A 15,648-nucleotide genomic window follows, 5' to 3' on the forward strand; every position below is an offset into this window, starting at 1 on the left:
TGCTGCTGTTTAATTATTTGTTACCTTTCTATCCTATTTTTTACTTATCCATTTTTTACTTAACACTTATTCTTCTTAAAACTTCTTAAAACATTGTTGGTTAAGGGCTTGTAAGTAAGCATTTCACTGTAAGGTCTACATTCGGAGCATGTGACACATACAATTTGATTTGATCTCTGTCCATGAAACCGCTTACAGTTTTTTCCCCAAATTGTATTTTGGAGCATTCACGCATAGGCCTACTGCCTATGAGCTACTATGAGCTACTGAGCTGAAAAGGTGAGAAATTATAGTTTATAAAAATGTTAAACTAAACATTGCGATCTGTTCCATCAGCCCTATTAATTGATAGAGCGTATAGCTGCACTACACTACTTTGATACATATCAGTGGGGATTAAGAAGTGAGTATATGGAATGCTCACTGAAAAATGACTGGGTATACGGCGTATACCTGCATATACTCACCGCTGGGCAGGACAAAATATTTAGGTGCCTTTGAAGGGGATATGGGGTTTTCACCCTCAACAGTTTCTCATGTGTATCAAGAATGGTTCACCACCCAAAGGACATCCAGCCAACTTGACACAACTGTGGGAAGCATGTCAGCATCGGCCAGCATCCCTGTGGAACGCTTTTGACGCCTTGTACAGTCCATGTGCCCTGATGAATTGAGTCTGTTCTGAGGGCAAAATGGGGTGCAATGCAATAGTAGGTAGGTGTTCCTAATGTTTTGTGCACTCAGTGTACACTGCAAATCAGTTTCACAACAACATTTATAAAAATGCTCTAGCCCACTGATATCTATGTGTAAGGTCCCAGTCAAACACTTTTTTTGTGATTCTGTGTTCTGGCATATTTATCAGTCTGTTCTATAGACGTACCATGTCATCTTTTTGTCTAACCACACATGGTTACCAGCCCATATCTCCACTGATGACCAGGTTTGGAGTCAGTTTGTGCACACCAAGAAGCAGCAGATTGCTCTGTTTTGAACATTGTCACAACTCCAGCAGCATGGTCCATCACTGGACACACACAGGATTTATACAGCTGAGAATAAGCATAGTAACCAAGATCCTCACATATTTTCATTTGGTTTAAAACTGACCCCAAGGCTCTACCTACAGCATCTGCTAGTGATCTAATGGGATCTTCAAAGGTCATTTGTTTATCCAGAGTGAAACCAAGGTATTTGTAGAGCCCAGTGTAGAATGATGAGGTTGTACCAAAATAAAAGTTGTGTGCACTTCTCTACACGTCCTTCTTTCTGAAATGAACAATCTGGGTCTTCTCTTGATTTATCACTAGTCTCCATTTAGTACACCATAAATTAACAATAGTCAACATTTTCTGGAGGTCATCTTCTGTCTCATCAAAGATAACTATTTCATCAGCACACAACAAGATCTCAGAAATATGTCTGCAACTTCAACACCAAGTTTAGCATGTTTAATTTGTAGGGTTAAATCCTTAACATCTAGTAAAAAACATTGAAGATCTGACGTTGTTTCAAAGATACAAATCCATCATATTTTATACAAATGTTGTCTACGTTGAAAATTGGTTACAATGATGACATACTCCCGGTTCTTGAAATTTCATCCTCAAAACAACAGTTTACATTGTTTTTTGCAAATACAATGTGTTTTCTACATACATTCCACGTCACAATAGTTTGACAGATTTTGGGGCGGCAGGTAGCCGAATGGTTAGAGCATTGGGTCAGTAACTGAAAGGTTGCTAGATCAAATCCCTGAGCTGACAAGGTAAAAGTTAACCCACTGTTCCTAGGCCATCATTGTGAATAAGAATTTGTTCTTAACTGACTTGACTAGTTAAATAAAAACAAATGATGTTGATTTAACCAGTTTGTGCCCAGTGGGACCTCAAATCACTTCAGATTGGGTTGCAATGTTCAACACCAGTGTGGTATATCTATCCATCTATATATCTGCCATCCATCCACAATGTCCAACTTCTAGAAGAGGAGGTCAACTGACTCCCATCTGTGAGGGCTGACTGACCCTTGATCTCTGGGTCCTGTCACCCCCGACGACAAAGGCCACAAGGATTCCATCTCTAATCGGCCTCCAGATCCCCCTGAGTGGAGAGGAGTCCTGTGGGGAACCACAGGCACAGCTGCTCTTTTCATCTCCTCACAGACACTCACTCACACTCTCTCTTGTCCTTCAGCGGAGTAAGTCCATGATTATTTTGTGTCCAGCGTTCAAGGAACCAGCCCGAAGTTCACCTCACAGTCAACATTATGAAATGGGTAGTGGTAATTCACAAATCCTTGTTTCATTGAAACAAGTTGAAACATTGGTGTAGTGGATGGTCTACGCCGTACTTTTGCAAACTCCATCTCATGTGCTACAAAAACAACGCTAATCAAACAACAGTACTAGGTGCCTGCACACTTGAATTAAAGGGTAGCTACTCTAAAAAAGAATTGGACAAAATTAGAGTAAACACACTTCTCCAGTCACCACTATATCACTGTATTGGTAAAAATGTATCAATATGTGGAAGGAAGGGATGGAGGATGGAGAAGATGTGGCTGGATGTCAGTCCAGGGTCAGTGTGGGTTTAAATACTGGGACTTTATAGCTGGTTGACTAATCTTAATAGCTCTTTGTCCATTGAGGAAACATTTTTAACGCCTCAATTACACCACAAACTGAGTTTTGATATCAGAACCTTTCAATGCCTTCATCAATGCCAATAGTCAGTGCTCATTCAATACATTCCCAGTCATGGACATGAAAGGTTATTTTTCTACTTTCTCGTGTTACCCCATTGAGCATCAAAGTGGCGTCCAACGCAAGCATGTTTTCATTTAGCAACACAAATGCCCATAGTAAGTATATTTTGGTCTTGTTAAATATGCTTAGGTTCCCTTAAGGGTTTGGGCGAGCCAGTGCTAGGCTGTGCTAGCAGGCTGGCAGGCGCCCAGTGAGCACAAGGAGCAGTCTCTTCCCACTACACACACGCACACTTAGGTGAGACCTTCTGCGACTTAAATTCAATTTATGCTTGATCCGAAAATGTGGCCAGAGGCGCAATATGGATGGTGTGACGCAATTGCGGAGCCTCAGGAGGCACGCAGAGGCCAAATTGATCTCCGTACCACATTGCAGTGTTCCTCTCAAATTTTGAAACAATGCGGAGGGCTCCATTTAGCTCTGCATTGACATGATTGGTTGAAGGTAGGTGAGAGTGGGAGGTCCTGTATAAGCACAGACTCACTTCCTTGACAACTTCCTTCACAACAGCTCTGGCAGAAGGCATGTTTGCTCTGACGTCTGTGAAGGCCGCATCACAATAAATGCTTGTATGGCCAATGCAGACATCGGAATGACCAGGCAGTACCTTTTAGAACATGAATATCACATTATAAAGCCTGGTCTCATAGACAATGTAAATCCGGTGACACTCAAATTAGTATGGTCTGTTACGTTTGGTATGGTTATATAAGACAGATGGTTACCTAAGGCAAAAATGAGAGCGTGTTTGGTCAGCATGGATGGGTGGGCGTATACGGCGAACATCTAGCAACCCAAAGGATGCGAGTTCATATCTCATCATGGAATACTTTAGCATTTTAGCTACATTGCAAGTACTTAACATGTTAGCTAACCCTAATGCTTTTAGCTAACCCTTCCCATAACCCTAACCTTAACCATTTTAGCTAACCCTAACCGTAACCCTTTAACCTAACTCCCAAACTTAACCTTAACCCTAACCCCTAACCCCAAGCCGAGCTAACATTAGCCAGCTAGTTAGAATTTGTAACATATCATACAAAATGTGTGATATGCATCCACAAATTAAGACATACCTTACAAAACGTAACAAATCATACTAAATGGTGTGTCTCTGATTTGCGTACAGAATAATACGAAATGCTTTGAGACCAGATTGGCCATAATGATTGGTAGTGATATTGTAAATAGAATTATTTAGAACCCACTATGTATTATTTACATTGATACATTATAAATGTGTGTGGATACAATGAATCCAAATCTATTTTATCTCAGTGCATGCATTGATTCTCTAACTGCAATAACATTATAATGGAGGAGAGGGCAAATGACAGAAACAAAGAAAGAGAGAGGAATTCATTTGCAGAATCTTACTATTGGACTTCACAATGTTAGGATAAAAAGCTTGGGTGGATCATCGACTTTACTGTTTACCTCAGGAGCAGGATTTCATACTGTAGGCTTCTTGTATGTTTTTACTCAACCAAACTGATAAATGATTTATGTAGCTGAAAACCCATCAGGTCACTGAGGAAATACAGATGAGGAGAGATTGGAGTGAGAGGTATTTTTGACCACACACTGACAAATATCCCTCTCACTACTCAACTGCAAGGCATATTTATATTCCCCCAAATTATTCATAACCCAGGAGATTTCAATACAAATAGTGAGTGCATTGGTTATTGCATTTGTATTGCAATAGCCTGATGTAAAATGTAGAACGTAGAATTATGTGTCTGCTGTATTACTGTACAGTGCATTCATGTATGGTGTGGCAATGTCTTGACCAGTTATTTATTTGAATGTGTCGTATTTAATATGAACAATCATTTATACCACTGGTCTGAAATGTGATACCAAAGCAGCAAGTGAAAAATGAAAGTGAAAAAATGAAAAAGCTGCTTATAAGATATGTTATAACTTTTGCTCAAATTGTCAGTGGCACAGTGCTGTGAGTGCAGACCTAGGTGTTCTACTACTACAGTTGTGTTTAAACTGCCCAAGCATATCACTGGTTATTTTTTGCTTGCGGGAGTTTACTTTGCTCACGTTCACTTTAGGATTTGACTCATCCGTTTGTTGGGGGGCACTGAGTCAAAGCATGATAGTGCCCTCCTACGAAAATATTACTCGTGTGTGTGTGTTCTTCAACTATGACACAGAGGACAGAGAGGAGTGCGCCTGTCCATTTAAAATACAAAAATCGGATAGAGGAAACATAACAAAATGAAGAACATTTATCTAAGAGCAACATTGAAGAACTGCTGAATTGGTAGCCTAAATTTTTGAAAGGAACTCGTTTTATTTCGTATCGGCGCAGCAAGCCACGTTTCTTAGAATGACTGACAACGGAATTTTCAATGATCTATTTGATTATTCTGGAATGAACGGTTGGTGACGAACAGCTCAAATGGGAAGGAAGACAATTCATTAACGATGAACAATACTTTATCATGGAAATTGGAGTGATTCTTACCTAATTCAAATATTTTTTAAAGTGTCGTCTCAGTCAAGACTAACAATGTTACTGATCAAATTGATTATCTCTACTGCTTTTCTTTTCAATGGTGAGTTTTTAACATTAAGGTGGAAGTATTTGCTAGTTAATATGTCTCCTAAATAGTTGTATTATTATATCCAATATTGGGCGATATAGCCTATAATGTAAACGTATATGATTTGAAAATGCGATTTTAAACGACAAGTAGTGGATTCTTGTTTTATTTTCTAGAATTTGGCAATAGATGTTTTGGAAAGCATGCTATTTTCATGTTATTTTGTGTAATATAGTTTTCATAAATGTATAATAGACTACTAAAACATGCATAATTGCGAGTTTTCTAACGATTTAAAAGTGTTTTAATGACATCCCAGTTTATCCACTGTTCCTACAGGTGGTTGTGAGGGCTCTCTGCTTCCCTCTGACATAAGAGCCAGTGTCAGGTCCTTGGGGGGGAAACATGGGCAGCAGCATGATCGGCATGCCGTTATTGTTGCGTCCCAGTGTCACTACATGCTCAAGCACCTCCATGGAGGACAGATCTCAGTGCATATGCCACCCAACATCGCAGGCCACTGGGTATCCACCAGGTAAACTACTGTGTAATGTGCGCCATTAAACGGTTTGTTATTTATCTTTATTAAAAATGTACATCGTTTTAAGAATGTATAGTCAATATATTGTAGTGAAGTCAGGGGGTAGACCTGACTGGAGCTTGAACCCTGTACCTTGCAGCACTAGACACATGAGATCTAAACTTCTTGAGGAGGTTGCAAGGTGTTGGGTTAAGTTCACTGCAATATATAATAGTATGTAAACTTACTTGGCACAACACCAGGTTCAGCTTTAGACCTCTTAGGGTAAAAGACTAGGTGTTGAACTGGCTGGTAGGTTGGGTTTTGATTCTAGTTACCCACCTGACTCACTGCATAATACTGGAATAGTGAATAATTTGACTAAGCTAATATCATTCATGTTTTGCTCAAATTCCCCCTGTCAGCTGTGAGGTCAGGCCTGGGCCAGAGTTCATCACCAGATCTTATCTCTTCCACCACAACCACACCTTCCAGGTCCTCCTGTTCCACTACAGGGACAACCGCTGCTCCTCTCCCACCTACACCATTCTCGCCCGGGGCCAGCTGCACCTGCGCCAGGCCTCATGGGTGGTCCGCGGAGGCACCGAGGCCAACTACCAGCTCTACAGCGTCCAGGTTGTGTTCCACAGCCCTGAGGTAGCCAGGAACCTCAGCCAGTGGCTCAAGCCCAGCTGCGGAGCTTCATCCCTGGTTGGAGGGGAGTCGTGGGAGCCCCATATCAGCTATGACCTGTGGGGCGAAGAAAAGGAGCGGGGGAGGGATTGTGCCCGCAGGCTGGGTTTCACTATGAATGAGCTGCAGCTGGTGCGTGTGGAGCAGCGCCGCCATCATGGCGCTCAGGTCCCTGATGACCTCACTGAAGAGCTTTTCCTGGGGGATGTCCACACTGAGCGAGCCCAGAGGACCCACCACAAACCCTCCAGCTACCAGCCGCCCCTACAGCACACCAAGGTCAGAGTCATAGAGATGTATAATGTATGTTATTCTCTATCTGTTGTACTGTATTTTTATGTTCAGGGTCATCACTTACATACTGAGACCCACTGAGATAGAATCCCTTTTGGCAGATACTGTAGTTTCATTTTCAAGTACAATGATGCCACACATGTACAGTATGAGATACATCATATTCCAGTGCTGTGTACTTGTATTTTCTTTCAACAATCACAGTATTGTCTGTAGCTTCTTGTACACAAAAACTTTCTGTGTTTGATTTTGGGCGAAATGGGAGAGAATATGAATTGTGCAAACCCAGCGGCAGAGCGGACCCACGGATGATAGTGATCATCCGTTGGTTGGTTTTCCACAGCCGCTCTTCAAAGAGAATAGCAAATAGTGGCGCAGTATGCTGTGCTCTGAATTCCTGCCCTTACTCTGTGGCTGTGTGTGTGTGCCTGAGGCTGTATCGAGGGCAGAGGGATAAAACTGGATCCTGACCAGAGAGATGGAACTAGGCCTTCAGTTCAGAAGCTCCCTCCTTTCCTCCCTCTCCTCCGTCATACAAAAGGATCCATCCCTTTTATGTCTCCCCGCAGCATTTACCCATATATCTACCAGCATGTCTTTTTTTTAACCAACACAAACAACTCCCAGCCTATAATGTGTCAGGGCAATGTAAATGAGCTCTAGTTAAAAGTTAAAAGCTGAGGCGAGTTATGTTGAAAGTGATTCATTCATTCTATGGTAGCTAAGGTGGTAGAGCTACAGCCAGCCTTGAATGAATACAGTACACTCAGCTATAACGTTAATCTGATGCTCAACCACTAAGAGTACACTCTAAAATGTGCTCCCCACATAACAGGGGCTTGATGGGCTTTTTACTAGAATGTATGCACAGCCCAATGAGTGTAAACAGGGATCAAAAACCATAAAGGCAGTCATTGTGTATGATGGTCATCTTTGATGTTCTAGTCTACCAGACTGTTGAAAGGTTTGGAATAATCCAAAACAGAGTCTTTGGATGCGAAAATATCTTGTTTTATTTGTCTATTCAACTGTATCTCCATCTTCCCAGCTATTGTCATTTTCAAACTCACCTGTGGCTGATTCTGTTTAATGATGAAGGACTTGCGAGCAAGGCAGAGAAGGCACCCACTGCAAGTCCAACGAGCCCCGTCCAGAGAAGAGAGAGAGGAGTAGTAGCCCCATCACCAAGTGCAATTTCCAGGCCAGGGAGAAGCTTTTGTTTCTTTGCCATGGTGATTGTTTTCATCGCTGCCATCAATTTAGGATGTGTAGTGGCGCCAGGAACACTCCCAAGTAACACATGAGAAAACAGTCTGCCAAGCCAGCACTCTTCTCCTTTATTGGGTTGGCTGGGCAGGTCAGAGTCAGACAACAGACTCCAGTTTGAACTGCCTTGTTTGTGTTTTTCATCATCATGATTGGTTGTCTGTTGACATTTCAGTTTGCATCAGTGATGTTATTTATCACCATGCTCTAACTCATTAAACTGCTTTGACATATCTATTTCACCTTTTAGCACATTATGCTACTCTTATTGTATTATAGTAAGCAAGGTTCTTAAAAACACACATTTCATAAAACAACTGAATAATGTTGATGGTACAATGGATGTAACACATTGAAATGGGATGCGGTTCAACATCCACAGTCTTTTGCAGGTGTGTGTATTTCTCCTTCTTGATTCACAATATGTAACATTCAAAAACATTCTCCATTGCAGAGCCATGAGCGTACCTGCCTTATCTGCAGAGTCATGGCCAGGGCGGACCAGCATCATCCTCCCATCCTGCCCTGCGAAGAAAACCTATCCGTCAAACTACAGGGCCAATGGGTAAGCCAGCGGTGTGAGGTCCGCCCTGGGGTCCTCTTCCTCACCCGCCATTTTGTTTTCCACAACCACAACCGGACTTGGGAGGGACATTACTGGCATTATTCTGACCCAGTGTGCAGACACCCCACATTCAGCCTGTACGCACGGGGTCACTACAGCCACGCAGTCCTTTCCACCAGGGTCCTGGGAGGGACAGAGTTTGTCTTCACAGGTAGGCGTTAGTCCAAAAAATATATATGTATGATCACAGCTTATCATGCCATTATTAAAGTGTGCATAACAACCTCCCTTATCCCCTCTTGGTCTTCACAGTGGACCACATGAGGGTGACTCCCATGGACCAGGCCACCACCTCCCTGCTCAATATCTTCCGGGGTAATGAGTGCGGGGCCGAGGGCTCATGGCACCAGGGATTGGAGCAGGACGTCACCCCCACCCATGGCTGTGCCGCCCTGGGCATCCGGCTTCCGCACACAGAGTACGAACTCTTCCGCATGGATCGAGACTCGGCGGACCACCTCCTTCTCTTCAACGGCCAGAGGCCCACGGATGGCTCCAGCCCTAACCAGCCCCATAAGATGGCCACCTCCTACCAGGCTCCCCTAGTGCAGTGTACAGGGGCCGGCCAGGGGCCAACGGATTGGGGGAGGGAAGCCGACCAGCTCCATAGGCTGGGGAGTAGCTGCTGCAAACAGGGAGAAAGAGGTGGCATGCTGGATGTGGTCAAAGTACTGCTTATTGCAGCTATAACCGTTCTGTATCTCAGCTAGGGTTAGCAGTGGCTGAATGTTGTGGAGCAGCACTGACTGTGCATTGGACTTTTAGACTCTTAATACAGTGTATGTAATTAATGTTGAGTTGCTACATTATAATTCAGTGTCGTGTTCAGTAGGCATGAAACACTATGACAGGTGAAATGATGATCTACTGTACTAAAAATGCTTGTTTTCGTACGGTGTGCGCTAAAGAACACGGCCCAACACAAGTTGTCTATGGCCGCGATTCAATCCAATCACGCTTTGTCGACAATGCCATTTAAAAGTAATTTCGATTGAGCCGACATGGGACATCCTAATAACATGCCACTTCGATACAATTGACCTTTCTCACTCTCTCTCCTTGCCATATTACTGGTTTCTTCCTTTCTCTGTGTAGGTAGTCATGATGGTTGTCAATATTCAACCTTGTGGATTTGAAACTAAACTTAATTCTCCTAACCTGCTGCAAAAAAGTTGGCTCTGTATCAAAGTGGCCTGTTTTTAAGGAATGTCGAGCCGACATATGCAGCACTTACCGTGAACATTGCCTTTACAAGCCCCATGAGGTGGAACCTCAGCCTATGCATCATGCTCCATGCAGCTCACTCCAATGACATTTGCATGTTAATTACATGGCGTTTGCAATTTGAGTTAAAAGGAATGGAGGACACCAAACACAAATGGAATCGAGCCTCACTCTTCCTCAAAGACAAAAGATGCACAAAGATGACAAACTGCCACAAAAATGTTAAACATTTTATTTCAATGTTAAATACCATGGGACAGGACCGCAAGAACATAGATCTTTTCAGTCAACGTTTGCCTCACGAGGGATATAACTTGTGTAAGGAAAAAATCTAGAAAGAAATTTAATAATTCTCTGTGTGTCAGTAGGAAACAGTAAATGTCCATGGAAGGGGACACCTATATTCCCAGCATACTGTATTGTTTCACATTCCTCAAGAAAAATTAAGGATTTAAGAATTCAGTTACATTTCAATGTAAGAGGCCATCCAGCAACATTTAGCAGTCTTTTGCTTGGAAGGCCCCCCCATCCCATTTTATTAAAATGATTAAAATAACATACAAGACAGTGAACATTCCAACTCTTATTAAAACCACAGAAAGAGAACTCATTAGAATTGTTCAACCAAAGTCTTGAACCCAGTACCCCGACTCGCCTGTTATCGATGCTCTAACAAGTGTAAAATTTGAGTTAAGAAAACCTCCCTCTCCTGATGCCTCACCCCCCAAAAAAAGAACAGAACGTCTGAACAGAACCCCCCCACCACCACCACCACCAAGAAAACCCCAGAGAAAGCTCATTCCTCTCTGCTTTTCCCCACATGTGTACTAACCGTGTGAGATTGTAAAAGTCGAGGCCAGTTTATGATTCGGGTACACAGAACATATGTACGTACGCAGTGAGCTGACACTATCACTGATAATGGCAGGTCAACGATAACACACACTTTAAACCTTGAGGGTCTTGGGAGACAAATGAGAGCTTATGCCGGCCCGCTTTCCTTCTCTCTCGCCCACCCCCTCCCCACCCCTACAAGACGAACTTCCCTAGGAAGAATCCGATGAAGATAGCTGCTATGACGACCATTAGCGAGGGGAGGGAGCTGGAAGAGTGCTGTTTGCTCATCATGGCGCCCGAGCCGGTGACCATGTCGTCTGACCGGTGGGACTTCCTCATCCTCAGGCCCTCGTCCTGAGAGGAAGATAAACACATCCTTCTTTACCACAGCCAAAGCCCCAGGCCAATATCATCTTACAAGAACATTAGTCTCTATGCCTTGAGGATATATGACCTTTTATCACCAATATATAATACTATCCTAATATCCCCCCAACCCTAGACATCACACAACCTATGACCATACCTTGAGTTGTCTGTTCTCGTCTGAGAGTTTGCCCACATCATACTGCAGCCTCTTGCACTCAGCCATCAGTTTCTTCATCTCAGAGTCATCCATGGACGCGCTGCTGGGCCTTGGCGCCGACGTGCCATCTGCTTTGGAGTTGAGGACGGGGGCAGCTTTGGTTGCATCGACATCATTCTGGAGGCAGCCAAAGTGAAAAAATACAAAAGTGACCAGGAACCTAGTTTCCCTCCCGACATTGCTGTACATGCCAACCAAATAAACTAAACCACGCTTAGACCAAATGTCATAAAACCGTTACATCGCTGGAAATATATTTTTGAAAACTTCAATTTGTTTGAAATTAGTATGAAGAGGTGATACATTTTCATTAGGGGCCTAATGGAAAAATGACAGTTATAACCATTATCCAACATTACATTGTTACAAAGCTACAACCATACCTGTACAGCATACTTAGCACTGATCAGACAACTATTCTACTACAATCAGAATTTACACTAGAAGAGCGGTGACCACCTACAGTGAGTAAACTACACTTCCCAATCTACCCCTGAACAGCCACTTCCTGCTCTGCCACAAACCTTCCACTGCCTGCCTCTCACTGAGCTGGGTGCTGACATGAACTCTGGGAGATCGCTGGAGTCGTAGCGGGCTGCCAGGTGGTGCCAGCTGCACAGGGGAGTGCGGTACTCTCCGGGGGTGGGGGCTGCCCTGTCCCCCAGGTGCCTGGCGCTGAGCTTGGGGGTCTGCCCAGGAGTGGTGAATGCCATGATGCTACCACGGGTCTCCCTGGCACTACCGCTAGGCTATCGCACGAGGGGAAGCACATGCAGCATGCATGATCATAGATATATAGAGGTCATGTCTTTAACTTTGGGGTGTTCAGTGGTTCTCAATTGCTGCTTTGGTTGTAGGGTAAAACATTATACACTGCTATAAATGACTGTGTTGAACCAACAAACCTGACCTGTCACCACTAGGAACAAGTTGTAATTGTTACATGATGTGAGTGTTTCAGATGTGACAATAGAGAGCTGTGAGGTAGAAATGCTTGTTATTACAGTTTATCCACACAAAAATCCACAAGATCGCATATGGGCAACAATCATATGACTGTACCTATATAAAATGCAGAGAAAGGAACAAATGTAATTTTTTAATTTTAATGTTACCTTTATTTAACCAGGCAAGTCAGTTAATTAAGAACATATTCTTATTTTCAATGACGGCCTGGGAAAAGTGGGGCAGAACGACAGATTTGTACCTTGTCAGCTCAGGGGTTTGAACTCGCAACCTTCCGGTTACTAGTCCAACGCTCTAACCACTAGGCTACGCTGCCGCCCCGCAGCAGTAAGGAGAGAGCGAAAGCCATGTAGACTGAGAGAATGTGAAAAAGATGCATTGACAGACAACACTGAACTGTGGCCGTGACAAAAGTACAACATTGGACGTATAACACCAGAACCCTGGAAGGCCGCTGATAGAAGTTCTATTTTCTACTACTGTACACACTACTTACCATTTTATCGTTTTCAGAGGGCAGTTCGAACACACATCTCAGCTTGGAGTCCATCAGATCATCTGGCTTCGCATCTTTCCACTGTGGCGATTCAACAAGTACAAGATAAGGTAAACATAGATGGATTCATTGTTCACAGGGACCGCTGATGGAATAACAATAAACATGCAACACTCAGGGGCTGTGTAATATACTATTTGCTGCCCTCTGCTGGAGAAATCATAAAAAGCTATTTAAATACAGTACTGAAATCTGTGGATCAACAAAAGCAGGTTTTCCATTGATGACATAGCCACTAGAATAAAGCACAAAATGTAATTAGTACTAATGTAGACAGGAAACTTACCACTGCGTCCATGTCTGTAGCAGTGGATGGTGCAAAGATAGTCTGTACCATGAATTTGTGTTTACTTTTTTCATTGGGGTCATATTCAAAGGGCTGGAGCATTACTGTGGAGGCAGAAGATATGGGGTCAAAATTGGGTCAACAACTATGCCTACATATACGCGTACTGGTAGATGCATTTGACATGTACATGCTTGATTCTTCTGCATTTACAAAGTCACACAATGAATTATAGTGGAAATAGTGACAGGATATAATTTGCTCTTGTTTAGTGTTGTTGACGAAAAAGGGTTGCTTGAGTGATACTCTGTCATATTTGGCAGCACACTGACAAAGGTCTGCAGATACAAAGCCTTACCAGAAACAGTGACAGTGGCTCCTGACTCAATCATGCCGCTGTTGGGCCGTACACAGTACCGGCGAGGTGCAGTCGTCTTCACTTTGAAGCATACTTTTCTGTCAGAGGGATTTTTGAGCTTGAGGTTTGTGGTCACCACTTCTGTGAAGGGACCTGCATGGGAGAGGAGATGGTGTTGAGGGTCAATGGATTCACGTGAAGATGGCACACAACAGGCACAAAATTGACAACCAACAGACTAGTTGCTACACATTATGGAAGATTGTTTTCAATGGGTAATTTTACTAAACAGTAACAGAGTATCTAGGCTCAGATACACATGTAGCTATAACAATGCATGCACTATCTGGGCATAGCGAAATGGGGTATGCAATGTGTCAATGTGTGGGATAACTAGCATATGAGCTGTCAGTCAATCAGCTTGCTCCCATTCACAACCGCAATTGCAGCCTTGCCACTGACCCTGGCAAATAAATTAATCAGTGAATGTCTGGTCGAATCAGAATGTGTTGCTTAGCTTGCATACCGATCTAGAGAGCATACGCCTTCCAAAACCAGTAGGTTGGTTAGAAAATTAGAAAGTACAGTACTGTTAAAGTGATATCTCTGTAACTCGGTAGGCCCATATATCCTCGCTTCCATCTCAAAATGGCGGCGGTATACGAGCGGTGTCAGTGGGGTTGTTGTAGCTACATATTCCCGGTCCAGGGTGCTGTAGTGGTAACGATAGCTACCACTCCCGAAAGCGTCTACTACAGCCTGTAACGTTAGCAGTACAGGTGGTAACGTTAGCTAGCTACCGACAGTATTCTTATCTTACCTTTAAATTTGAGATCATACGGTGGTTCAAGATCAAGGACCTGCTCCAATTTAGACATTTCGTGTGAATTGTGTTGTTTGAAACCGTTCCAAGGAGCCAGGTCAGTGTAAAATCACCTATATGGGAAACGAGTCAGTCTGAGCCAATAGACGTTAACACGAGTACAGTTGAGTTGTTAAGGAAGCGCGCAGCAGGGCAAAATGCACGTCACCGCGAAATAAATGCTCTTACCTGTGTTCGCCTTCAAAATAAAATCCCCCCATTGAAACGTATACAAATAGTGCCATATTTGGACTAGATAATGCTAAACAAGGTTAGAATGTTATATAATTTTTTATTTGACAAAATCCCACTGGGGATTTATAAGACTGGATAATTGCATGAGGGGCAAATACACTGTATGTATGTATGTATGTATGTATGTATGTATGTATGTATGTATGTATGTATGTATGTATGTATGTACGTACGTACGTACACACACACACACACACACACACACTGAACAAAAATATAAATGCAACATGTAACGTGTTGGTCCCATATTTCATGAGCAGAAATAAAAGATCCCAGAAATGTTCCATACACACAAACAACTTATTTATCTCACATTTTGTGCACAAATTTGTTTACATCCCTGTTAGTGAGCATTTCTCTTTTGCCAAGATAATCCATCCACCTGACAGGGGTGGCATATCAAGAAGCTGAATAAACAGCATGATCATTACACAGGTGCACCATATGCTAGGGACAATAAAAGTCCACTCTAACATGTGCAGTTTTGTCACACAACACAATGCCACAGATGTCTCAAGTTGAGGGAGTGTGCAATTGGCATGCTGACTGCAGGAATGTCCTCCAGAGATGTTGCCAGATAATTGAACCTTAATTTCTCTACCATAAGCCGCCATAAATGTTGAGACAACATTAAATCCCTGATGAAGCTTTAGCATTATTAGATGCACTGGAAAGACCATGTATTCCATTGACACTATTTCCGACATTACCGGGTGTGCTTGACAGGTCATTACAAACATTCCTCGGTCGTAACGTTATTGGGAAAAAACTACTTGCACAAGCAGGAATATGAAAGAGTAAAATAAAAACAATCAATCCTGTGAGATTTAAGTTACTAGTATATTGTGCATCTCTCAAACACAGGCTGAAAAGACAGATCCTCAGGTGGGGAGGGCATGCGTATTATAACGTCTGTGGGAATTCTTCATCTTCTCCTTCAAGTTTTATTGCCGTATCGCAACCAACTGACCGGTACATACACCTCCACCTAC

General features: G+C 42.9%; 2 protein-coding genes across 3 annotated transcripts; one reads left to right on the forward strand and one right to left on the reverse strand.

The window, feature by feature from the left end:
• The first annotated feature begins 4,780 nt into the window (after nucleotides 1-4,780).
• LOC118371028 (protein APCDD1-like) lies at nucleotides 4,781-10,985 on the forward strand. The gene is made up of 5 exons (XM_035756323.2): nucleotides 4,781-5,340; nucleotides 5,668-5,863; nucleotides 6,274-6,820; nucleotides 8,556-8,877; nucleotides 8,979-10,985. Exons 1-5 carry the CDS (start codon nucleotides 5,295-5,297, stop codon nucleotides 9,434-9,436), a joined length of 1,569 nt encoding a protein of 522 aa, XP_035612216.1. The 5' UTR covers nucleotides 4,781-5,294; the 3' UTR covers nucleotides 9,437-10,985.
• Nucleotides 10,169-14,567, reverse strand: LOC118371037 (vesicle-associated membrane protein-associated protein A-like). 2 transcript variants are annotated; one of them, XM_035756346.2, is made up of 6 exons: nucleotides 14,360-14,560; nucleotides 13,540-13,692; nucleotides 13,182-13,285; nucleotides 12,836-12,916; nucleotides 11,314-11,490; nucleotides 10,169-11,141 (listed from the first exon to the last, which is right to left on the reverse strand). In XM_035756346.2, exons 1-6 carry the CDS (start codon nucleotides 14,415-14,417, stop codon nucleotides 10,980-10,982), a joined length of 735 nt encoding a protein of 244 aa, XP_035612239.1. In that variant the 5' UTR covers nucleotides 14,418-14,560; the 3' UTR covers nucleotides 10,169-10,979. The 2 variants fall into 2 exon arrangements, with proteins under 2 accessions (XP_035612239.1, XP_052360151.1); XM_052504191.1 differs by lacking the exons at nucleotides 10,169-11,141; nucleotides 11,314-11,490 and adding an exon at nucleotides 11,507-12,122 and having other exon boundaries at nucleotides 14,360-14,567.
• Nucleotides 14,568-15,648: the final 1,081 nt, after the last annotated feature.

Source organism: Oncorhynchus keta, chromosome 4 (assembly GCF_023373465.1).
Source record: "Oncorhynchus keta strain PuntledgeMale-10-30-2019 chromosome 4, Oket_V2, whole genome shotgun sequence".
Classification (NCBI taxonomy): Eukaryota; Metazoa; Chordata; class Actinopteri; order Salmoniformes; family Salmonidae; genus Oncorhynchus; species Oncorhynchus keta.